The 23,556-nt window shown below is 63.8% G+C and overlaps 3 protein-coding genes across 8 annotated transcripts; 2 read left to right on the forward strand and 1 right to left on the reverse strand.

The window, feature by feature from the left end:
* The first annotated feature begins 576 nt into the window (after nt 1-576).
* UBQLN4 (ubiquilin 4) lies at nt 577-9,733 on the forward strand. Its single transcript, XM_016166287.2, has 11 exons — nt 577-795; nt 2,139-2,290; nt 2,652-2,869; nt 3,420-3,682; nt 5,174-5,332; nt 5,887-6,109; nt 7,096-7,235; nt 7,570-7,653; nt 7,759-7,874; nt 7,986-8,175; nt 9,448-9,733. The coding sequence occupies exons 1-11, from the start codon at nt 688-690 to the stop codon at nt 9,598-9,600; spliced, it is 1,806 nt and encodes a 601-aa protein (XP_016021773.1). The 5' UTR covers nt 577-687; the 3' UTR covers nt 9,601-9,733.
* Nucleotides 9,734-12,445: 2,712 nt separating this feature from the next.
* On the reverse strand, nt 12,446-16,870 carry LOC107521449. 6 transcript variants are annotated; one of them, XM_036234812.1, is made up of 4 exons: nt 16,593-16,870; nt 15,874-16,267; nt 14,008-14,136; nt 12,446-12,960 (listed from the first exon to the last, which is right to left on the reverse strand). In XM_036234812.1, exons 2-4 carry the CDS (start codon nt 15,982-15,984, stop codon nt 12,523-12,525), a joined length of 678 nt encoding a protein of 225 aa, XP_036090705.1. In that variant the 5' UTR covers nt 15,985-16,267; nt 16,593-16,870; the 3' UTR covers nt 12,446-12,522. The 6 variants fall into 6 exon arrangements, 2 of the variants coding, with proteins under 2 accessions (XP_036090705.1, XP_036090706.1); XR_004955204.1 differs by lacking the exons at nt 12,446-12,960; nt 15,874-16,267 and adding exons at nt 13,415-13,704; nt 14,356-15,804; XR_004955205.1 differs by lacking the exons at nt 12,446-12,960; nt 16,593-16,870 and adding exons at nt 13,415-13,704; nt 15,697-15,804 and having other exon boundaries at nt 15,874-15,989.
* Nucleotides 16,871-16,872: 2 nt separating this feature from the next.
* On the forward strand, nt 16,873-22,674 carry SSR2 (signal sequence receptor subunit 2). The gene is made up of 6 exons (XM_016166308.2): nt 16,873-17,004; nt 17,698-17,852; nt 18,504-18,602; nt 19,406-19,514; nt 21,098-21,175; nt 22,135-22,674. The coding sequence occupies exons 2-6, from the start codon at nt 17,698-17,700 to the stop codon at nt 22,243-22,245; spliced, it is 552 nt and encodes a 183-aa protein (XP_016021794.2). The 5' UTR covers nt 16,873-17,004; the 3' UTR covers nt 22,246-22,674.
* The last annotated feature ends 882 nt before the right edge of the window (nt 22,675-23,556 follow it).

Here is a 23,556-nt window from a genome sequence, read left to right on the forward strand (position 1 = left end):
GCTTGTAAGTATCGAGGAAACCAAGGCCAGGGATGGCCACGCAGGCAAAACTCAGGTCTCTGGGACAGCACTTAATATATTGAGTTTATTCAGGCCGCGACCTTCAGGGCAGCGCAATCCATCTTAGAGGTGAGATTTTGGGTGGACGTCCAGAAGGGGAGAACCTAACCTCCCGTCGGAAGGAGCCCCAGCCTGGGAAGGAGTTGGGCTTCCCGAGAAAGACCAGCTATCGCCCGGAACGCAGATAAGGCGGCGACACAGAGTCCTTTGTCCCGGAGCGGGAGTGACCCGCGGAGGGGGCAGGGGCCGCTTTGAGCCGGAGTGGACCTCGGCACGGCTCGGGCCCGCTGGGATGGGCCGAGGGCTCCGGCGGGAGCTCGCCCCGCGCCCGCGCAGTGAGGGGCACGCCCCGCCCCGCCCCGAGCCCCCCAGGGGCCCAGACCCGGCTGCGCGACCCGGGGCTCGGCCCTGGGCGGACCCCGCTGCAGTGGCCCCCCCAGTCCGCCCGGGGCGCTGTGGCTGCGGCTGGTCCGGAGGGGGCGGTGAAGCCTAGGGGAAGGGAGGGGAGGGGAGTGTTGGAGGCGCCGGAGCCGAGCCGAGCCGAGCCGGGCCGGCGGGGCGGGCGGGGAGGAGGAGGAGGAGGAGCCGGAGCGGGCTGGCGGGCGGCCGGGTGGCGGCGGCGGCGGCATGGCGGAGCCGAGCGGGGCCGAGACGAGGCCCCCCATTCGGGTCACCGTCAAGACCCCCAAGGACAAGGAGGAGATCGTGATCTGCGATCGCGCCTCGGTCAAAGAGGTAGTGCGTGCGTGGGGGCGCGGAGGAGGGGTTCCCGGGGCGGGCGGGGGGGCTCGGGCCGGCCGGGCGTGAGCGAGGGCCTGGGAGCGGAGGGCGGGGGCCCAGCAGACGCTCCGGGGAGCGGGAGGGCAGGAGAGGCGGCAGGGGACGTCCGGCGAGGGGAATGTGGGGGAGCGTGGCTCGTGCTGGGGAAGGGAGGCCGGGGTTTGCCTTGTGGCCTGGACTGGGGGCGTGGTGGAGAGTGGGGAGGGACACCTTGCGCAGGGAAGGACCCTGGGTCTGAGGGGAGCGCGCGCCAGGGTTCCTTGTCGACGTTCGAGGCAGACTGGGGGCCCGGCCAGGTGCTGAGCCTAGAGAGCGGGCGGTGGGGCGCCTGGGAGGACCCCGCGCCCTCTGCTGCCGGACGGTGGCGGGAGGCTCTCCTGCCCAGACCCTGCTCTTCCAAATCCAGGTGGTCACTTCCGGTTCTCAGCTCCTCCAGGGTTCCAGTGTGCACTAGGTGCTCAATAAAAGCCTCCCGAATGAGGGAATGTTGCCTGTGTTCGTGGCCGCCCCAGAATTTCACAGAGGCGGGGCTTAAGATAGGCCATCTGGTTGGAGGGGAGGCGTCTGAAGCTACCTTTGCTTTAGCACCGCGCTGTCGCTCGGTTTGGTTTAGGGGCACCGATTTGCGAGTCTAACTCTCCCCTAGCCAGCCTACAATGCCATCACTGCCCCCCACCCTTATAAAATGACGATATTCCAGAATTTGGATCCTTTTCCCTGCAAAGCTGGATTTGAAATCTGCTCTAAGTAAGAGGCAGTGTGTTCGGTTGAGAGCGGGCCTTGGGTATTGAGACCTGAGTCCACCGTCATGGGCAAGTTACCCACGGGCTCTGATCTGTAGCTCCTCATCTTTAAAATGGAGAGAACAATTAATGTGTGTCTCGTGAGACTACACTCCTAACTCATGAGCAGTGAGTGCCGTCATAAATACCTGGGGTCTTTGCGTTGCGTTGTTACCAGCAGGCTGGGGGAGACAGGCCCAGGCAGCTGGAGGAGCTGAAATGGAGTGCTGCCAGGCGGTACCCGGCAGGGAACTGGGCAGAGGGCTGAAGAGGGAGGGGCGGGTGGCAGCGGGCCTTCCTGGGTCCGGCAGGAGACCCCGGAGCAGACTTGAGAGGAGAGCCTCTCACTGGTCCATTTCCTTGGAGGAGAAAGGAGCTGCCTGTTGCAGCCGGGGGATGGGGTTGAGTCTGCAGAGAGGACGTCCCACGCGAAAGTGTGGAGACTCCCGAAGAAGCCAGGGTCGCTGGGGGGAGGGCCTGGGCCGCCGCCACAGTGACCTCTGCTTCTCCGCACAGTTCAAGGAGGAAATCTCTCGGAGGTTTAAGGCCCAGCAGGATCAGCTGGTCCTGATCTTCGCCGGCAAGATCCTCAAGGACGGGGACACGCTGAACCAGCACGGGATCAAAGATGGGCTCACCGTCCATCTGGTCATCAAGACCCCTCAGAAGTGAGCTCAGGGGAGGAGCAGGTCCAGCCCGCGACGGGACCGCTTGTCTCCGTCAGCCGTTCTCACCCGTCACTCAGCAGGGCCTGGGGGCGCCTCCGCCAGGGCCCAGGAAGAGGGCTCTGGGTCCGTGGCCAGGCAGGCCTGCGATCTCACTGGCAGGGGAAGGGATCCTGCCTTCCTGCGCCTGGGACGCCCGCCCTCCCTCCCCCGTCTGACCTGCTGACCACCCCGGCATCACCCCACCCCAGCCTCGGGGTTGCTTAGCACACGGGCCGGGTTCGAGGGGATGCGGGGACAGGAAACGGTTGTCTTTCCTCTTCCTGTGGTCACGTCCACGGGGATTTTCCTTCTCTGTCTCCAGGGCTCAAGATCCAGCTGCTGCCTCTGCTTCTTCCCCCTCCACTCCAGACCCCGCCTCAGCGCCCTCCACCACGCCTGCCTCGCCCGCCACCCCCGCCCAGCCCTCCACCTCGGGCAGCGCCGCCTCGGAGGCCGGCAGTGGGAGCCGGAGGAGCAGTGGGGGGGGCCCCTCCCCAGGGGCTGGGGAGGGCCCTCCCAGCGCTGCCACATCCATCCTCTGTAAGCCTTTAGGGAGGAGGGCGCTGTTTCGTTTGGGGCTGGGGGTTGGGGGAGAGCCACGAGGAGAGAGAAACATGATCCCGCCCACAGTCTCATGGGGATGGGGACCCCTGGACATGGGCGCTTAAGCCAAGCAGAGGAGGAAAGTAGGCCGCGGGGCTTCCCAGAGGAGGGAGCGTGGCCAGTTGTCGAAAGTGGGAGAAACGGAGCTGGGGGTGTGAGGGGCCGTGGGTGAGGACCTTGGAGTCAGGGGCAAAAGCGGGTCCAGCAGGAGCCAGTTGGGGGATAATGACTTACGCATCCGACAGGCCATCAGTGGTCGTCCTCTGCCCAGCACGGTCCCCGCCTCCCAGCCTCTGCCGCCCAGGAGGGCTCAGTCTAGCAGGCTGACGTCTCGGCCAGCAGCGGGTCGGGACTGGGGCTGCAGGGCGACCAGAAAAGGGGGAGGCAGAGGGGGGCCATCCTGGAGACCCGCACTCGGTGGCCCTGGCCAGGCGCGGGAGGGGCCCCGGCGGCAGCCTGTGACGGTGCCGCGTGCCCCTTCCCTCAGCCGGCTTCGGGGGCATCCTCGGCCTGGGCAGCCTGGGCCTCGGCTCCGCCAACTTCATGGAGCTGCAGCAGCAGATGCAGCGGCAGCTGATGTCCAACCCCGAGATGCTGTCGCAGATCATGGAGAACCCGCTGGTGCAGGACATGATGTCGAACCCCGACCTCATGCGCCACATGATCATGGCCAACCCGCAGATGCAGCAGCTGATGGAGCGGAACCCCGAGATCAGCCACATGCTCAACAACCCCGAGCTCATGAGGCAGGTGCGTGAGACGTCTGGGCGGGGGCGCGAGGGGCCCCTGCCGCCGGCCGTGCCCGCCCCGTCCTGCTTCGGGTCCTTCACACCTTCGCTCGCAGCCATGTTTGCACGCTGGGGGGACAGTGACTCAAAGACATGGGCCCAGCTTTCCGGGAACTGCTGGTCTCGGAGGGAAGGGGGACGAGTACGCGGACGGTCGTGGCGCGGTGCGTGAGCATTGTCACGGAGACAGCCGCGTGGTCCTCTGGAAGCGTGGGGCGGGGATAGTCACGTGGGTTCCTGGAAGCATGGCGGGGGGAGCAGGCAGGTCCTGACCCTACCCTGGCGCTCCGAGGACGCCTCCTCGTGGAAGTGCCACCAAGCTGAGACCCGAGGAGGAAGAGGGAACCAGAGGAAGGAAAGGGGATGAGCGTCTGGGGCCTGAGGGGCAGCGAGTGCAAAGGTCGGGGACCGCAGACAGGAGGGCGCCAAGGGCACTGTGGCTGGGCAGGGCCCCGTGGGGGAGGGAGACCCAAGGGAGGCAGGTGTGCATTGGCCGCGGACGCTGCAAACCTTTGGCCGCCCTTAACTCCGCGGAAGACGCGTTCCGTGCGGGCAAAGGCTCGCGGTGTCCCGTCGTGTCCGGAGCAGTGTCTGGCAGAGAGCGTGCACTCGGTGAACACTTCCCGGGTGGTCGCGGAGTCCTGTCTCAGACACACGGGGGTCTGAGACGAGGCCAGCGCGGATGTGGGAGAGGGACAGGGAAGGCACCCCAAGTCGCCGTGCTCATTTTCCCTGTCCCGTGGACAGGGACTCAGACCGCCCCTGACTGAGGGAGCCTTTGCCTCCGAAGAGAAAGCCCCGTCCCGTGTCTCAGGCTTAGTCAGGCCGGAGACCCTGGGGTGGGGTTAGAGCGGGTCCCAGCTTGAACCCTGTGCCTCTCTGACATGTCACTCACCAGGAAGCACAGGATGGCCTTGGCGAGACAGACTAACCTGGCCTTGAAACCACTGGCCAGCTGTGTGTCCCCAGGCAGTGAGTCTCTGAGCCCATTTTGTCATCTGCAAAATAGGGACGGAAGTACCTACCTGGGACTGTCACTGTGGGCGGTCACTGTGGGCGTGAGACAACTTGAATTCTGTAATTTCTTAGCTCGGTGCCTGCACATAGTAGGTGCTCAGCAGATGTTGATTTTCTCTTTTGCTTCCTCCCGTTTCTCAGAACCATTCTTGCTGTTTCCTTGGGCTCCCCGACACCTCCGTGGTCCCCCTGAACCCGAGGGAGGGGAGCTGCGGCCCTAACCCCTTCCGGGATCACTGCACCTCGCTAGGCAGAGCCCCCCCAGCCCATGGCCCCAGGGGGACAGGGGTGGAGCTTCGATGGCAGCGCAGGAAGAGAGTCCTGCCGCCCTATTCCCCGTCACTGGAGGGCCGACCCTGAGTGTCCTGAGGCAGGCCCATCCTCGGGCCCTGCCGCCCTGGCCCCAGGGCCCACCGCTGTGCGTCCTTCCCCGCAGACGGTGGAGCTGGCGCGGAACCCGGCCATGATGCAGGAGATGGTGCGGAACCAGGACCGCGCCCTCAGCAACCTGGAGAGCATCCCGGGCGGCTACAGCGCCCTGCGCCGCATGTACACCGACATCCAGGAGCCCATGTTCAGCGCCGCCCGCGAGCAGGTGGGGCCAGGGCGGGGCGTCCAGGGCGGTTCCGCACCCCAGGCCCCTGTTCCCCCCGCAGCCCCCGTGAGGGCTCTGGCTCGGAGACGGTTCTCACAGTGCACGGCCTGGGGCGGCGTCGCGGGGGGCCTCGTCCACCCCGCCTCCACTACGCCTGCAGGGCTGTGTGCGCCTCTCCCGGCTCCCCTCGGCCCCGCCCCCTCGGCCCCGCCCCCTCCGTCCCCGTCCGTCCGCCCCGCCCCCTGTGGTGCCACGCTGTCTTAGGTCTGGGTGTCCCACGGCGCGAACCCCCCTCCCTCCTTCAGCGGCACCTTGGTTATTCTCGACGCCGCTCTTTTTTCACGTTTTAGAAACTGCTTGTAGGGAGTTTTCGAAGAAATGTATTTATTTTAAACTTTTTTGAAGTAGTTTATTAAAAATGTTTCTCAGCAGCGCATTCACTTAGTTAAAAAAAAAAAAAAGGAAAAGGGTTTGAAAGGCTTGTAACAGGCCCTGCAGCTGATTCTGATGCGCTCCAAGGTGTGAGTCCCTGGTCCCCGCCTTCCCTCCTCCAGTTTGGCAACAACCCCTTCTCCCTGGCCGGGAACTCGGACAGCTCATCCTCCCAGCCTCTGCGGACGGAGAACCGAGAGCCCCTCCCGAACCCCTGGAGCCCGTCGCCCCCCACCTCCCAGGCCCCTGCGTCTGGTGGGGAAGGCCCCGGAGGACCGGCGCCCAGCCAGGTGCACCCGAGCGTCTCGAACCCCTTTGGGATCAACGCGGCCAGCCTGGGGTCAGGTACGTCCTGGGGTGCAGGGAGCTCGGTGGGGTCCCCAGGGCAAGGCCCCCCTGCTCCAGAGTACTGAAGACGGGTGACACTAGATGGAAGCCTCAGGGGGGCCCTGCAGCCCGGGGCCGCGGCGCCCCCCTCGGAGGGTGAGGGCGGCGCTCGCCCAGGTTGCTGGACGGGATCTGAGTCGTGGACAGAGCAGGCCCCGCCTCCGGGGCTCTTCCCTGAGTGGTCAGACGGGGGCGGGGGCGGGAGGGGTCAACGTGGACCCGGGGAGGGGCTGTGTGGGACCACCCTGTGCAGAAGCGTGGGTCATGCATGCACTGTGCACCCTGGGGGGCCCCATTTACCTGAGCTCCGACTGCGTCGGACCCTGGGGGTGTCCGGTCGATGTCTGATTTCTCTGACCCCCGGGGACATCTCGATTGGGAAAGCCGCACCCCCTCTATGTCCTTCAGTCCCCTTACTTATAAGATAAGGGACTTGAGCTGATCCATGCTCTCAGGATAGTGCCCCTGAGTCCCGGGGGCCGGGGCCATCCACAGGACAGGGGAGGACGGGGGGGGGGGGGGCCTGCGGGGAGAGGCTCCAGGCTGCCCCAGCTCCGGCCTGGCCGTCCACCTGCTGGGCTTCTCCGCGAGGTTCGGTTTGAGGGTCCAGCTGCAGAGACAAGTCTGAAAATCAGCGTCTTTACTGAGGACCGCTCCGACTTTGACGCTGGGCTCGTGGCAGGAGTCCAGAGGGCCTGAGTCAGACCCAGTGTCCCGCTGGCTTGTCCTTAGGGTGGATGGGAGAGGGGCCGCCGGGGCGGGGGTGGGGGCAGGTGACCTTGGAGTCAGGAGAGGCGGGACCGCGCCCTGGCCCCTGGGAGCCTGTTCCGCTGCCCCGCTGAGCCTCGTAACCACGGGCGGGCGTGCGAAGTCCGCGGGACTGAGTGCCGCACCGGCTTCCCTCGGGACCCCTTTCTGTTCTGTTCTCTCTCCCCCGACCTCAGGGATGTTCAACAGCCCGGAAATGCAGGCGCTGCTCCAGCAGGTGTCAGAGAACCCGCAGCTGATGCAGAGCGTGACCTCTGCCCCCTACATGCGCAGCATGCTGCAGGCGCTCGCCCAGAACCCCGACTTCGCTGCCCAGGTACGGGCCGGGGCGCCGGGGGCAGAGGTTGGGCCTGGGGCTGGAGCGCTGCCACGTGTGAGCTCCCGCTTCCTCGCCCGCGAGCCCGTGGCAGCCGCGGTTCCGCGGAGACCTGGCGGGAAGCGCACAGAGCGCTCTGCACCTGGCGTGGTCGCTCGTCCTCGCCAGACCCAGGGCCCTGCTGCCCGGAGTATAGCTCCCCGTCCTCTCACTGTCCCCCCGAGGCCTCCTGGGTGCTTTGGGGTCCTTGGAAAGCTGGCCACGTTCCCCGCGGTGGTGGGATGCGGGGCAGGCGGCGGCCGTGGGGGCCTCCCGACCACCTTCCCCCTGGCAGATGATGGTGAACGTGCCGCTCTTCGCGGGGAACCCTCAGCTGCAGGAGCAGCTCCGCCTGCAGCTCCCCGTCTTCCTGCAGCAGGTGAGTGGGGGGCGCGGAGGGCGGGCCGGAAGCCCAGGCGTGGGGCTGCGGGCGGCCCCAGAGCCCCGCCGGCCGCATCACCTCCCTCCGCGCGTTTCCCGGCAGATGCAGAACCCGGAGTCGCTCTCCGTCCTCACCAACCCCCGTGCCATGCAGGCGCTGCTGCAGATCCAGCAGGGGCTGCAGACCCTGCAGACCGAGGCCCCCGGGCTGGTGCCCAGGTGAGGGTGCGCGCAGGCGGGCAGCGAGGCCCCGGCTCCTCCTCCCCCTCCTCTCGGCCCCTCCCTCTGCCCCTCTCCGCCGCGTCCCCACCTCTCGGTCTCTGCCTGCAGCCTCGGCTCCTTCGGGATGGCCCGGACGCCCGCACCCGCGGCAGGCGGCAGCACGGGGTCCGCGCCCGAGGCCCCCGCTTCCTCGCCGGCCCCGCCGGCCGCACCTTCTCCAGCTGGGGCGTCCAGTGCGCAGCAGCAGCAGCTCATGCAACAGATGATCCAGCTCTTGGCAGGAAGCGGAAACTCACAGGTGCGTGGGCAGCGGGGCCTGCGCCTGGCCACTGCGTCCATCCTGGTGTGGGGCTCGGCCTAGCCTGGCTCTGGACCCCGCCCGCCACTCCTGTTCCGGCCTCGGGCGAGTTGCCGACCTTCCCTCACAGCTATAGGGCAGAGATGGGACAGCGAGTCCCGCCTGTTGGGCCTGTCCCAGGTCCCTGCCCTGGAGGAGCTCATGTATTCACTCCTCAGGCAGCCCTGCGAGGACGCTGTTATAATTTCTTTCACAAGGGAATACGGAAGCCCAGGGCAGTTAGGTGGCTCTCTCAGTCACAGAGCTACTAAGTAGCAGAGCCAAGATTCGAACAAGGCTGCGGAGCGAACTTTAACCACGCTTAAACCACCTTCACTTAGCTCAGGGATTCTCCATCTCTGAGACTAGAGAGAGGGGTTCTGGGAGGAGAGGGGGTGGGACGAGAGCCCCAGGCCACGGAGTCAAGGCCTGGGGTCTGGGGAAGGAGCAGGCAGCGACCCCTGGTGAGCCCCTCACCTTTTTCTGGCCTCCGCGACGCGTACGGGAAGAGCCTTCAACAGACGCGTCAGGGTGCACGGGCTGGACCGAGCGGTCGCCAAGGGCCAGCCCGGCTTGGAATCCGTGCCCAGGGCTGAGAAGCGGCACGGGGCCAGACAGGGCTTTCGTGCTGCAGGTCGGGGGCCCCCGCGACCCTCCTGTCAGCGGCCGGGCGGCCAGTTGTGGCTGGGCTACCTTCCCCTCTCAGTTCTGTTCATGGTCCAAGCTAGTGCCTTGACAACATCCCTTGGGCAGACACCCAGGAAACGTTTGTGGGAGTGTCAAAGGTGAAAGGCCTTCTGTTTTGTAACTAGCGTGTTTGTTGACCCGTTAAAATGGAACACTTCCTCCTTTTCCGGGCTCTCCTCTGGCCTCCCGTCTGGCTGCATGTGTGCCAGTGGCCGGGAGGAGTTTGGGGGTGCCGTTAGGATGCCCTGACCGACCCTTTGCTTTTGGAGTGTCTGTCAACACCTTCAGACTCTCGATGGAAAACAGGAAGTAGGCCGATCGAGACCTGTCGTTTTGAAATTTTAAGAAAGACAGCGCTGCCTCCTGATCACACTGTGATTGATGACTGGGGGCCCAGGCTCCTCGGTCCTCTTTGGCCCTCCCTGCCCCGCTGGTTGACTCTGAGGATGTTCGAGACCTTCCGGTCGTCTCTCTTCGTTGCAAGCGCCCAGCTTCCGGGGGCCCCGGGGGCGCGCCCGTCCCGCCTCACCAGGCCTGTGCCCGCAGGTGCAGACGCCGGAAGTGAGGTTCCAGCAGCAGCTGCAGCAGCTCAACGCCATGGGCTTCGTCAACCGCGAGGCCAACCTGCAGGCGCTCATCGCCACGGGAGGGGACATCAACGCGGCCATCGAGAGACTCCTGGGCTCTCAGCTGTCCTAGCCCCCCGGCCCGAGCCTCCTGCCTCCTCCCCTCCCCAGATTCCGGCCCTCGGCCCGTGGGCCCCTCCCCCTGCAGCTCCTGGTCCCTTCCGCCTCCACCCTCGGCCCCCAGCCCCCTTCGCACAGAGCCTTCTCCCCCGGCCCTGCTGGGGAGGAACTGTGTAAATGGCCTTCGCGGTTTCGCTCTCGGCCCCACGTGCACCCAGCCCTGGGACTTCTCGGTGGCAGGTGCAGCCGAAGGACCGACAGGCCGGCCGGGACACGTTCTCCCCTCTGTACCTCCAGGGCCTCGTCTGCGGGCCGCTTCCGGTAACCCCGGCTCTGCCCCCCACGCCCTCCCGCCTCCACTGCTAGAATTCCGAGCCTGGAGGGGGGGCAGGCGGAGCAGGCCACAGTCTCCTCACGCCCTAGTCTGCTCGCTCCGTCCAGCCCTTCTCCAGGGGAGGCGGACGCCTGTCCTCCCTGTCTGAAGCGGGACACGGGACGCAGCCCGCTGGACAAGGCGTGAGCGAGCCGCAGACCAGCCCGGCAACAGCGGGGGTGGCCGGGACAGCCTCGCAGAGGCTTGGGGGTTCAGGCTGCCAGTCGGGGGGACAAAGGCACTGACCGCTCTCAGGGGGCACGGCCCCGGCTCGGGCCCGGGGACGGGTCAGATGCTGATGGAACGGGAGTGCAAGGGGCTTGACGGGCCCACACGCGGGGCCCACGGGGTCCTGGCGGCTCTGTCATTCTCACACCCTGACACGGTCCCATGGACCTGTGTCCCGGGTGCCAGCCGTCCGAGCCCCCCTCCAAAGACACAAATGGACTGACTGAGGTCTGTGTCCGCAGGCGAGGCGGCGTGTGTGTGTGTGTTGGGGTGCACACACGTGTGTGTTAAGTGGGAGGTGGGGCTCTTTGCTGATTCCGGCTCAGCGCGTCCCCCCCCCACAGACAAGCGGGCGGAGGGGCCCGTCCAGGGCAGGGGAGCCGGGACCGGGGCCCCTGCCCTGCGCCCAGCACCCTTACACTCGCTGCCTTCGGGGGACGGTGGGGGGGGGGTCTCCCCTCCAGAGCCCCTGGCCTTCGAGGTCTTCCCTGTTTCCCTCCGGGCTGGGAAGCTCCGTGTGAGGAAGGACGGCGGGGGGGCGGGCAGTGACGCCCTTGGCCTGGGTGTTGCTGTGCTGGAGCCCGGGCGAGGCTCACCTCACCTCTCTGCTACTTAGCGCGGCTGCTGGCAGGACCCATGGCTGGGAACAGGGAGGCACAAGAGACAGGATTTTCTCCAAGTGGGGTCGGGTCCCAGGCCATCCAGAGAGGACGTCTGCGTGGCCACCCGCCCTCCCTCCCTCCTTCGGGATCGCCCTGGCCTTTGTAAATAAATGGTGTGGTCTTTGTTGCAGCAGAGCCTCGGTGTTTGCGTCATTTGCGGAGGATGCAGCTGGTCCTAGAGGGTTCTTATAAGGTGGGTCTGGAGGAATGTAAAGTTGGGCTCGGTTAGCACAGGTGTTAAGAAAAGCAAAGGTTAAGGGGTCTCTGGTTCTGCGGATATCTGGGACCCACGACTCGGGAACGAGGAGGAAGGGTTGCACGCTTCCGTTCACACCCCCGGTCCATGAGAGCAGGTTCCCCACCCCAGCCCACTGGTCAGCGGGGAGGCGGCCAGGCCCTCGCTCCCGGCCCGAGCTTTTGACGCGGCTGCCCTCCCCTGCTCAGGTGAAAATCCTAGAACAGAACCGACCCTGCGTCCAGGGCGTGTGCGGGTGGAGTGAGGTGGTTCCTGGCCTTGGCCCGAGGCTGCACCTGGCTGTTCCACCGACTGCGAACTTGGGGAGCTCTTCCCAGGTCTGCGAGGCCTCATCCTTTGTGCGGTGAGGTTACAGACCAGAGTTCAGTGCCGTGAATAAACCGTAAGCCAGAGCTTCCACGTCTGACTGTGGTAGACCGGATGTTTCAGACCAATACTCTCACTAGGAATTTTAAAAGCTGGGTGACATTTAAAAAAGAAAAAAATCTGTAAAGCCTCGACGGGCCAAGATTGGCTGGGAACCCAGTGTGGGAAGCAGACCCGAAAGGCCGCCTTCGACCTGGGGGCTTTCGCCGGCTGGCATAAGGTTGCTGAGGGTTTTGAGGGCCTTGGAGGACAGACAGGGAGCCAGAGGAGCAAGGTGGAATCTGCAGACGGCTGAAGACAGGGACGCCAGTGAAGATCCAGCGCGGGGGTGGGGGGTGGTGCTGGCACCCCCGAGGGTGGGCTGGGGGTGCAGCCAAGCCTCCCACCACTCGGCGCTCCAGAAAGCCACAAGCCTCGGACATGGAGTAAGATGGTCGCGGGTTGCTAGCAAGCTCCAGAAATCTGGAGAAATGCAGCGTACACCTAGACCTCCAAAGTATGGTGATCATGTTTCAAATATCATAAGACAAAATGAAACGGAATAGACAAGAAATAGAAAGTGCACATGATATGGCAGATTTAGACCGTAACATATGACTAATCTTACTAAGTGTAAATGGATTAAATACTTCAACTAAAAGTCAGAGATCACAAGGCTGGATCAATAGAATAAAAGTCCAACAGCAAGGCCTGTAGGTCCTGCACACAGAGGCCACATGGGAGACTACAGGACGGCCCAATCTACACGCTGGCCTCGGGACCCTCGGCACATCCACTCGAAGCCCCGAGGCCACACCCGGGAGGCCCCAGGTCCACTGTCTCCTCTGAAAGGAGGTGGGGCACTGAGGCTGAGCAGGGGCCCGGGGCCCCCAGGGGCTGGGAGCAGCACTCACAGGGCCTGAGGTAGGTGGTCCCCAGGCCAGCTGTACCAAACACCAATCACAGAATAACCTGGAATCATCAGGCTCACACATGCCATCCACAGAAATAAAATTTGCTTTATTTACAAGCCGAACGATCACGCTCTCGGTTCTTGCTTCTGCCCAGAGCTCAGTTCAGGGTTCCCCTAGAGGCCCCTTGCTCAGTGATGGGGCCTGTGACGGGGCCCTTCTTATCTGGGTCCCTCCTTCCTAGGGGGTCCGCTGCCTTGTTTTCCTCCACCGAATTCTGCCTCCGATGGCAGCAGCTACACAAGTACTGACAGAACAGGGCCAGGCTCCAGTGGGATGACTGCGTGTTGGGGGTGAGCACGCTCAAGCTGCTTTCAGAGGTGCTGCGGTGCTCCCCCGGCCTCCTGGGTGGGCAGGTCCTGGAGGGCGGATGTTGCTTCCGCCTCCGAGGAGACGGCAAAGGGGTCCGGGGTGCCTCTGCCTCGTCCTCCTCCTCCTCCTTGTCCTGGTCTCCCTCCTTCCCTTGACGTCTCATCCGGACAGTGGCCGTCTTGGTCTGCTTCTGCCTCTTGGACTGCGTGAGGCTGGCATCTTCTTCCTTGGGGAATCCAGAGCAGAGAATGAAGCGCGCTCTCCACCAACCCAACCCATTACACGTGGGGCTTCGCGTCTGGGCGGGGCAGCGAGGCAGAGGACCACGATCAGAGCCACCGCCCACAGCCAGCACCCAGAGTGGGCAGCCCAGACAACAGGAGACTGCCCGGCTGGAAGCAGACGTTCACTCAAAGTCACTAAGGAGTTACAAAGCACAGGACACACGGGCATATTCTAAATGCCTTAGAAGACAGTTCATTACTTTGAAAGGATCTTAATGCAAGTTCGCTGGCTAAATAAAGACTCATTTTAGCAGGCAGATAATAGCCCTCTAACTTATCTGTTCTAGGAATCCTGGTTGTTCGCGTTTGGGGGTGATAGATATGTTTCTTCTCTTGATCGTGGCGATGGTTTCACGAGAGCACACATACGTCAAAACGTCAAACTGTACACTGTAAACACGGGCACTTTATTGAGTGTCAATTACAGCTCAGTGACAAAATACGTGGGAAGCATTTCAACCCTCCCCCGAATAAACACAGAGTTTATACATCGAGTGTGCTCAATGGCATACGAACGTCGAAAGAATACCACGGGCGACTAGTAGAAACGTGGCAGCTGACTGGGCTCGCGCGCTCTGTGCGTGAGCTCGCGAGTCAGGCAAGCAGCTCGGGCCACGGCCCGTCTGCCTCCCGCTCGGATGATCTCGGGGGAGTCATTTCACTTGCCTGTGCCTCCGTTTCTTCATCTGAAAAATGGGGTTAACAATAGCGTCTACTTCTTAGGGCCGTTAAGAGGTTTAAATGAGTGATAAATTCTTGTAGAGGGGCACGCGGTAAGTCACTAGTGGACGCTGTGATTGCTGTGATTGCTGCTATTTATTTTCTGGAAGCGGTAAATTTGAACGCTGTTTAGTAAAGGTGTCTGGAAGGATGTGCAGAAGACACGGAAGATTGCCTGGGGGAGGTCGGTGGGCTGAGATGCTGCACGTGCAGGAGCAAGGGGGCGACAGACACCCCAGGGCAGGGCGTGGTGTGCAGCCGGTACTCACGTTGGTCAGTTCCTGGCTCTCTTGGTAGCCCGGGTCATCGGTGAGGCTACAGATGGACGTCGAGGAAGCACTGAGGACGTTAAGGGAGGACCCTTCTGCGTCTGAGACTCCCCAAGCTTCTTTGGTCTCCTAAGGGGGAGCAGAAGGAGGGGCCAGTGAGGAGCAGAACAGGACGGCTGCCCTGCTGCTCCTGCCTGAGTCCCGTCCGCCCTCTTACTTTGACAGTGGAAGATAAAGACACATTCTCTTGCTTCATCATTTTCACAAAGTTCTGAGATCCCTAATGCAGGGAGACTCTGGCGTGGCCCCGCCCTCCCTCTCCACAAACTCTAGTCCCCATGTCCTCACAGAAGTGGTTGTCACAGCAACAGGAGGGTGGGGTCCTAGGCCCAGGGGTTGGAGGAGGGCTCCTGGGAGGGATGTGGGAGGGTTCAGGCGCAGGCGCCCGCGCGCACATCCACGTGCATGCGTCCCTCTTCATCTTTCAGCAAGAAGAGGCTGGACGTGCGCGACTTCCTCCGCCAACTCCATTAGGGCAAACAGAAGACTGGGCCTCAGAAGAGACACTGTGGTCAAACTCTGAAAATGGGACAAAGCCGCACAGGGCGCCGGGACGGGGAGGTGCAGTCAGATCCCGCCGTGGAACCCACACGAGCTGGAGAGAAACTGAGGCGGAAGCGGACGTGGACCGCCACCCGCGACGCCGCCCGCTCCGTCCGAGATTGTCCGAAGGGCCCCTTGGCGGCTGCGCGGAGCCCCGGCACTGTCCGCGCCGTCTCCCCCCTCCCCCCTCCCTCCCCCTCCGACTCCGATGGCGAAGGCAGCAGCCAAGTTCTGCCGTCACAAGGGATGACAGTAAAAGGCCCCGACTGTCAGATGAACAAATTGCGGCGAGTCCCACTGACAATGGGAAGCCACCGAATGTCGCTTCGGTTTTGTTTCGTTTTTGAGGCGCGCCTGACACCCCCTTGGTCTTTTCATCATAGTCCCGAGTACCTTTCACCCCTATTACTAGATTCAGAACTCCCTGAGGACAGGGGCCAACCTCAGCGACTCACAGTGCTTGACACTTAACGGGCACTCAAAAAATGAATGCTTAATGTATCAATGAATGAACAAGGGACTCAGATGGATGGGGCGGAGGCAGGAAAGGGGTCAACACATGAAGGGGCAAGGTCCCGGCGCAGCCTCCCTCCTCCGAACCCGGCCCGCTGTCTTGCAGGGAGTCTGGACTGTGCGTGTGCTGAACACACATGCCTTTCGGGTGCCGCTGGGCCTGACTTTGAGAAACGAGAATGCCCGTACTTCCCAGTCCTGGAGGAAACGCCACAGGAAACGATGCTTTGGAGAGGAATGGGAACTCCTGCCGCCAGCGGGGGTTTCCTGGGGTCCCCCTGCGTGCCTGGCATCTCGCGTGCGGCATTTGGGTAAGGGCACACCAGAAGAAGCAGTCACTGAGGCTGATTCCGCCTCAGAAAAGAACATGCTAAACCGAGGGGCTGTAGAGGAGAGGTGCGGCCTGGCGAAGCCGAGCAAGGCTTCCTGGGGGACAGGAGACCAGACCAGGCCCCGGAGGGCGGCGGACGGGATTGGGGGGGGGGTGTCTGCATAAGGAACAGGCATTTCCGGAAGCCACGCACACAGGGCTGAAGAGCAGACTGGAGGTGTGTGCGCAGTTGTTATTCACACCTGGAGGACCTCCTGTGTGCTCAGGTGTGATGCTGGGCCGGGCAGTGGAAAACGAACGAGCTGTCCTCAGGGAACTCTCATCTGGGATGTGGGCCATGGAGGGAGACCCTAAAACAAATTCAGGTGATGAGTGTTATTCTCGAAGAGCACGAGCCCCCAGGGAAGCAGAAGCCTCACCTGTCCTGCCCATCGCCGTATCCTCAGCTCCCGAAACAGTGCCAGGCACAAAGCGGGTGCTGGATAAATGCAGACGGAATGGCGGACGCTCCGCTGGAGGCGCAGGAACATCGACCGCCACCACCCACGAAGCCCTTGCCCGTGCTGGGCAGCAGGGCGAGAGTTTCACACACGCTGCCTTCGCGCAGCGGTCCCCAGCCTTGGCGGCACCGGGACCGGTGCTCCTGTGAGCACCTGATGCCTGACGATCCGAGGCGGAGCTGCGGCGGTGACGCCAGCGCTGGGGAGCGGCGTCAGACACAGAGGAAGCTTCGCTGGCTGACCCACGGCTCCCTCCTGCTGTGCGGCGGGGTGGGGGTTTGGGGGACCCCTGCCTTCTGTGACCCTCCAACATCTGGAGAGGATTACCGTTCTCTCGTTTTAAGGATCTGGGACCCCGGGCTTCACAGAGCTAGCACTCGTCTCGGGTTCCCTAAGCAGTAAGCGACAGAACTGGGACCTGCTTTCAGGACTGCCTAAGGTCACTGTCCCAGTCCTGTTTGGGGGAATTTGATAGTTGGGTGAAAAGTGCAGGGTGAGACCTGAGATGGGGCGACCCCCGCGGTGCAAAGGGCTCCCAGTAACAGGGATGGCCCGTGGCGGTCACAGCGGCATGGAGGACTCAACCTCTTTGGCGCCTCAGAGGGCTTCTAAATAGAGCTCAGGGCTTGGTGACTTACTGGGTGTAGGGGATGACGAAGCGTCTCGCCTGGCGAGAGAAAGAATGCTGACAACCCTGGGAGAAGTGGCTTTCCTCTAACTCCTGGTTCGACAGTACGCGCGACATTCTAGAGCGGTGACCCAATCTCTAGGTGTGGCAGCTCCGCAGAGCATCTGACCAGGTGCTGGTCACACCCTGTAAGGGCCAGCCCGCCTGAAAAGCCACCGAAGAGGAGGGCAGGACAAGAAGCGGGGACAGGACGCACCGCCAGGCGCGGCCCAGGCGCCGCGCGGAGGGCGGGCGGCGCGCGGCCCGGAACTACACGCCCCAGAAGGCACCGGGTTTCCGGCCAGCACTCGCTTCCGCTCCTTCGGGCGCTGACGCTCCCTTCCGGTCTTGGCGGCCCAGGCTAGGCGCTGCAGAGGAGCGCCGTGAGTCCGGGGCTTTAGGGGTGCTGGGGGCGCGGGGAGAGTCGCGTGTCGCGCGGCGCCCAGCGGGGAGGGTCAGGTCGGGGCGGCGGGGACAGGGCGCGCCGCGTGAGGCCGTGCGATCAAGCGGGGGGCGGGGTGGCGGCGCCGACCGAGCCCTGTGGGAGCCACGGAGGGCTGAGCGGCTGGGGTCTCGGGGAGGGTTCAGGGCGGGCTACCGGGGCGCAGAGGGGACCCCCGCGAGCGCGCGCGGGACCCTAGGGGCGCTGCACGGAGGACGAGCGGGCAGCGGGAGCCGCAGCCGAGGGGGCCCCCTGCGGGGAGGAAAGCGGGGCGCTGCTGCAGGTCCGAGCGCGGCCGCAATCGGGCATCTCCAGGAGAGCCCTGTTCCGGCCACGTGGTGTGGTCTCGGAAGACCCCATCAGTAGGGGAGCACCCCGCGCCCCTGGCAGAAGGAGGGCAGCGGATATGCAGGTGCTGGGACCCGTTTTCCAAGGGCTTGAAGGGCGGAGAACGGGGGAGGGGGCCGCGGGTCTCGCGACGGGGTCCCCGGTGGCTTCCAGACGGCGCTGCGCAAGGGGCCGCTGCTCAAATAAGGACAAAGAGCTTCACTAGACCACCGGGGTGGGCTGTCGGGAAGGTTCTGGTGACTTTGCGTGCTCGGGTCGACTGCGCACTCCGCTCTTCTCTGCACAGATGAAGCTGCTGGCGTTCGCGGTGTTGGCGCTGCTCACTGTCACTCGGGCAGAGGAAGGGGCCAGGCTCTTGGCCTCCAAATCGCTGCTAAACAGATACGCGGTGGAGGGCCGCGACCTGACCTTGCAGTATAACATCTACAACGTGGGCTCCAGGTAGGCAGGCGGCAGCCCGCTCAGCTTCTTAGGGTTCCCCACTGGGGACACTGACCCGTGGCGATTTATCTTCCCGGTGCCTCCGGCAACAAGTGTCACGAGTGGACGCTTGTGCTGCCGGTCCTGATTTTGGACGCGGAGGACACGCTTTCCTCAGCGGCAAGGACCTCCCTCCACGGGTTGGAGTTGGCAGAGGAGGTTCCGAGTGGGGAGGAAGCAGGGACTGTGGGGAGACAGGGAGAGGGAGAGGAGCAGGCGGACCACCTGTGACCCTCCATCACGTCTGGTCTAAAGCTTCAGTGTCCTTTATTTCCTTGGCCTCTGTGTATTTTTGTTGCTGCTTTAATTTTCTCTTCCATATGTGTCTTGCTCCTCTTGCCCTTCTTACACACGCGCGTGCACACACACACACACACACGTTGAAATGGGGCAAGGGTGCATTTGGGTCCATTCCTTTGCAGATACCTGAGTATTTTGGCGCTTCTGAGCCAATGACCCGGGTTCTTCCGGGCAGCAGACCCGCTCGACCGTGTGACCCGCACCTGCCTCTTGTGGTTCTGAATTTTTAGGCCAGGCAGGCGGATTTGACTGCCCATCGCGCTCATGCCGCAGCCATGACTTTTTACCCTTTTTGTCGCCTCCGTTTCCCAGTGCGGCGTTGGACGTGGAACTGTCCGATGACTCCTTCCCCCCGGAGGACTTTGGCATTGTCTCCGGAATGCTGAACGTCAAATGGGACCGGATCGCCCCGTATCCTCTCGACGCTGGGTGACCTAGGCTGGCGGGGGGCGGAACGTTGCCGGCAGAGCAGCGGGGTCACCGCAGACAGTCCAGGTGTGCGTGGCCATTCTCCCATCCCCTCTGCAGGAGACGGGGCAGGGGAGACTGGGACAGTTGTGTGGGCGTGACTTAGGGTAGACCCGAGGACGGAGGGAGGTTCCCGAAGTTCAAGTTACAAGGCCCTAGAACCTGCCCTCCTGGGAAGGTGTAGACGCTCCGATGACGTTCGTGGCCGGGCCGAGAAGTGGAAGGTGCGTCTACAGGAACCTGCTTTGGACTCTGGCGTGGAGGGCCCGGGGCGCGGTCGGGAGACCCGCCTCGTTCCCATCTGTCGGTTTCCGGAGTGTTGTGAATTAGCGTTTTTTTTTTTTTTTTTTCTTTTTTCTCGTTTTCTGATGAGGGTTAAGTGTTCTCATATTTCTTAGTTTTTGTGTTTATTTTGTATTTTCAAGAACTTCCTTCAGTTATAGCCCATGAAAGGTTTTCTGAGTGTAAACGACTCATTTCTCATCCATAACATATTGCTTTGCAAGTTTGCTTCAAAAACCTCGATACCAAGTACGTCACAGAGCCCTTAAGACTCGGCTTGAGAGACACCATGGCACGTCGCACACTCTGGGCCTGCCAGAGCTCCGTGTGTGTGATGCTCGCCGAGCATGGCAGGCGTGGCAGCGCCGCGTGTGTGGGCCTCTTTCCGTGAACGGCGCGTTTAGTCCACAGCGAAAGGCAGTCGCATGGTCAGCTGCGTGTTTCCCTCCTTAACTCTGGGGCAGGGCCAGCAACGTCTCCCACACGGTGGTCCTGCGCCCCCTCAAGGCTGGGTACTTCAATTTCACATCGGCGACTGTCACTTACCTGGCCCAGGAGGATGGCCCCGTTGTGGTGAGTGGCTCAGACCCTTAGCTGGTGGGGCTCAGAGCTGCCTGCCTCTGGAAACGCAGAAAGTTGCCGAAGCCGGCAGCCCTGGTGCTCTGCCCCGGGCCTGCCCAGCTCCCTGTCATCCCGGCCCTCCGGCTCTCCTGCACCGCGTCGGGCTGTCTCCTCTGCCTGCCTCCTCCGTTTCCGAGCCGGCCCCGCGCTGAGAACGCCCCGCTCACCGCTCCGGGGCCACGCACCCTCCAGTGGCCCAGCCGCTCTGTGCCGCTCCAGAGGCCGCGTCCCCCTGGCCCGGGCCCCTCCTGCACTCCCGCCCCCGTCGGCGCTGGGCCTCCCGCCTTGCCCGGGGCCCGTGTCTGAAGCGCTCTGCCCTCCGCTTTACCCGAAGCCTCTCAGGCCCGGCTTCAAGCTGCGGCCCCTGCCTCCTGCTCTTGGAATTCCTGTCGCTCGTGCCTCATTCTTTCCGTAAACGCTCATCGATGCGTCTGAACTCCCGCAGCTCTCACGGCGTTTGCCCCTTGGACGTTTGATCACTTACCGTCTTCAGTAGCTCGTCGTCTCTTACGTGTAGGTCTGTGCCGCCCCCGCCTCCCCTCGAAGCCAGGGACTTTATCGTAGATTTCTGTTTCCCATGTGTCACAGCAGCACGGTGGGTAACAATCAGTCGGCCGATCGATGGAAAGGTTGACAGGCATCTCGAGCCCCCGTGGCGTGCCGGACTCTAGGGAGGGCTACGAAGGTTGAGACGCCGTCCCAGGCCTCGAAAGGCGCAGGTCGTGAATTCACAGAGGCCCCTGACAGGACCCCACAGCTGGGCCGGAGGCTCCTTGGCGAGTGTAGGCGGGGCCAGAGGCGAGCGAGGCGTGGCAGGAAATGGACGGTCCCCCGTCCCTCAGCGCGCTCTCTGACAAACCGCGGGGCCCACGTGGTTGTCGTCACGGCCACGGTCTCCCATCTCCCGTCATCGCCGCGTTCAGAACCAGCGTCCAGTACAGGACAAGATCGAAGGCTCAGCTGGCACTTCGCTTTGTTTTTCCTGTTCTTTGAATTAGTGTGAGAGTTTACTCGAGCCGGCCTGATGGCATAGGCTGGGGAGCAGGGTCTGAAATGCCCTCTGTCCACTTGAGAACAGCCGTTGGCAGGGCAGGGCGCCAGCCGGCCCCGGCCCCGGCCCCGCTCTCTACGTCTGGGCGGGCTCGATGCTGTTCAGGATCCTTCTGTCATTTGGGAAGAATCTTCCCACTCAAACAAGAACACGATTGCCGAGGGCCGGTCACATGCCACACCCTTGGCCTTGCCGAGGGGCCCGTGGTAGTGAGCGAGGCTTCCCGGAGTCCGAGGCGGAGACAGGATTCGGTTTGAATTTCAGCCGCGGCCCCGGCCCACCTGGCTGAGCAAACGCCCGTCGAGTGTCTTACAGGCCTCGTGGCTCGCAGCGGCCTCCTCCCCGTGCTCCTCCTGAGATCCAGCACCTCCGCCGAGTGCACGAGCGTTGTCTCTCCTGGAGCTCAGAGCCAGGCTGGCTGCGCTGCCCTCCTGGGCAGGGGAAGGTGGGGGCTGGCCCTGATGCCCTCTCTCCTCTCTTCCAGGTCGGCTTCACCAGCGCACCTGGGCAGGGAGGGATCCTGGCTCAGCGGGAGTTCGATCGGAGATTCTCGCCCCATTTTGTAAGCTGCGCCCCCAGGATAAGAAACCCTTTTGGTGGTGGGGCCTCCTGCCTCCCGGAAGAGCTGTGTAATTGGCTGGTTCTTCCCGTGTGTCTTGGTGTCCGGCTCGGCCATCAGATACCCGGCTTTAACCACGATTAGAGGCTTTAGGGATGAGGTCACGATCACCAGGACCGGGAACCTGGCCTTTTTCTCTGCTCGGCCTTGAGTGCGGCCCGCCTTGGCTTCCCGGGCCTGCTGTGAGAGTTAAAGGGACAGCTCGGGTCCAGAGCTGTGAGCCCCGGAGGGTCAGGTGCGGACTTCGCTGGTCTCTGGTCTGGGAGGGGACCTTTTAAAGATTCGCCCGAGGTACCGAGTGAGGAGATGCACGGATTCCTTCGTTCGGGGAGTGATGATGGAGTTCCTACTTACCTGCTCAGGTCTCTGCTTCGCTCTGGGGACCGTGGCGACCAGGACCGTGTCCCCTCCGTTGAGGACCTGAGAACAGGCTGGTGGGGAGACGGTGCTGTGGCAAAGGTCGCACGCAAGCGTGCGGCAGCCGCGTCTGGCCTGGTCGGTCGGGGGGGTTGCTGAGGTGACGTTTAACCAGCCAGAGAGGGAGTCGGGGAGGACGAGCCTCCTAGGAGCGGGGGAAACGGGTGCCGTGCAGCGAGGCTGGAGGGCCGCCCAGGGGCCGAGGAATCGGGGTTGGGGTAGCAGTGGGGTCAGGTCCCGGGGGGCTCGGCCCTTGGGGCAGGACCTGGCAGCCCCTCAGGCTCTGGGAGCGGAGCTGCTCCTTGGCCTGGGCGGCCTCAGGGAGGCTCCGGCTTCACAGCCTGTGGGGCACGTGGGTCTTCAGAGGTGTCTCCCCTGGGTGGTCAGAGGTCGGCTCCCAGCTGGGGTGGGGGGTGTGCTTTCTCATCAGGCCCTTCCCCCGCGCCCACCCCAGACTTCTGAGCGACGCCTCCTTGTTTCCGCAGCTGGACTGGGCGGCCTTCGGGGTCATGACCCTCCCGTCCATCGGGGTCCCGCTCCTGCTGTGGTACTCCAGCAAGAGGAAGTACGACACTCCCAAGGCCAGGAAGAGCTGAGCGGGCGCCGCCGCCCCTCCGCGGGGAACCCAGGTGCTCCCCAGAATCCAGATGGCACCTCGGACGCACCCCCCAGCCTGGGCCACCGTCCCCTGGACCCTCCCTCCCTCAGCCAGAGGCCAGGGCCTGGGGGTCAGCAAGAGCCTCCGGGTCCCCTCCTGAAGCCATCGGAGCAGGACCGCCTTCGGCAGCAGCCTGGGCCCTGGAGGGCCCTCTGGTGCACCACTGGGGCGCTGTGGGGCGTGGCCGGCGGTGTGACCTTGTCCGGGGTGCTCGGGGCCTGCCCGACACCACCCCATCTGCCCTCCCCTCCCAGAAGAGGGCAGAAGATGAAGCGAGAGGCGTGGGACTCCCCGAGGCTGCCCCGTCTGTTCCGGGTTAGGGACGCTGACCAAACGGGCTTTTCTAATAAAAACAAATGCCACATGACTGTTTTCTCAGGAGCTGGGTGGGCGCAGACAGGCGGGGCCAGGCAGCCGCACCCCTGCCCCGCACCTGCGCCTCCGAGTGCCTCTACTTCCTCCCACCCGGCTCTGTCCACACGGCCCCACGGCCCCGAAGCCTGCCGCCGGCCACAGCTCGCAGGCCGGGCAGGGGGTCAGCGGATGTGCAGGGAGGCAGCCTGGTCTGTCTGGTGAGGGCCGTCTCCGTCTGGTTCTAGCCCTTCCTCTAAGAACCAGCTTTTCTTGAGCTTGACTTTATTTCTGATGCCTCTGCTCTGAGCTTAGGGTGGGTACAAGCCCCGGGGCCCTGCGCTGCCCTAAAGTGCGGCCTCGAGGGGCAGTGGCGTTCGCTGCAGCCGCCCTGGCTGACCGTCCACCCCAGGAATGCCGTGGTCCGAGCACAGCCTCCCAGGCAGGAGGGGAGCCCAACAAACGGCCGCTTTGTTCCTCACCGAGGCTCCAGTACAGACCCGTGGGGATGGGGGAGCCGGCCGCGGAGCGGAGCTGGGGCCCCAGGGAGCATGAAGAGGACATGGAGACAGCGGGAGGCCCCCGGCGGGGCCGCCCTCCCCCAGCTCACATCCCTCCTCCGGGGGCTGCGGCTGGGACACCCCAGGGCCGGCCAGGTGAGCGGGAGGGGGACGTTTGCCTCTGTCGCTGTGTCCCTGGGACAGGCTCCGGATGGGGCCGATTCTGTGCGTATCACGCGGCTGCCTGTCTGGGACCATGACAGGGCGTCCACCACCTGTGTGGCCTCACCGGACGCAGTGAGGAGTTCGCCTGTGGGAGGCGGCGTGCTGTGGACGGGGAGCGGAGAGGTGGCCTCAGCCCGAACGCGGAGCTGCTGCTGCTGGGGCGGCCCTCGTCT

Source organism: Rousettus aegyptiacus, unplaced genomic scaffold (assembly GCF_014176215.1).
Source record: "Rousettus aegyptiacus isolate mRouAeg1 unplaced genomic scaffold, mRouAeg1.p scaffold_m13_p_17, whole genome shotgun sequence".
NCBI classification, from domain to species: domain Eukaryota; kingdom Metazoa; phylum Chordata; class Mammalia; order Chiroptera; family Pteropodidae; genus Rousettus; species Rousettus aegyptiacus.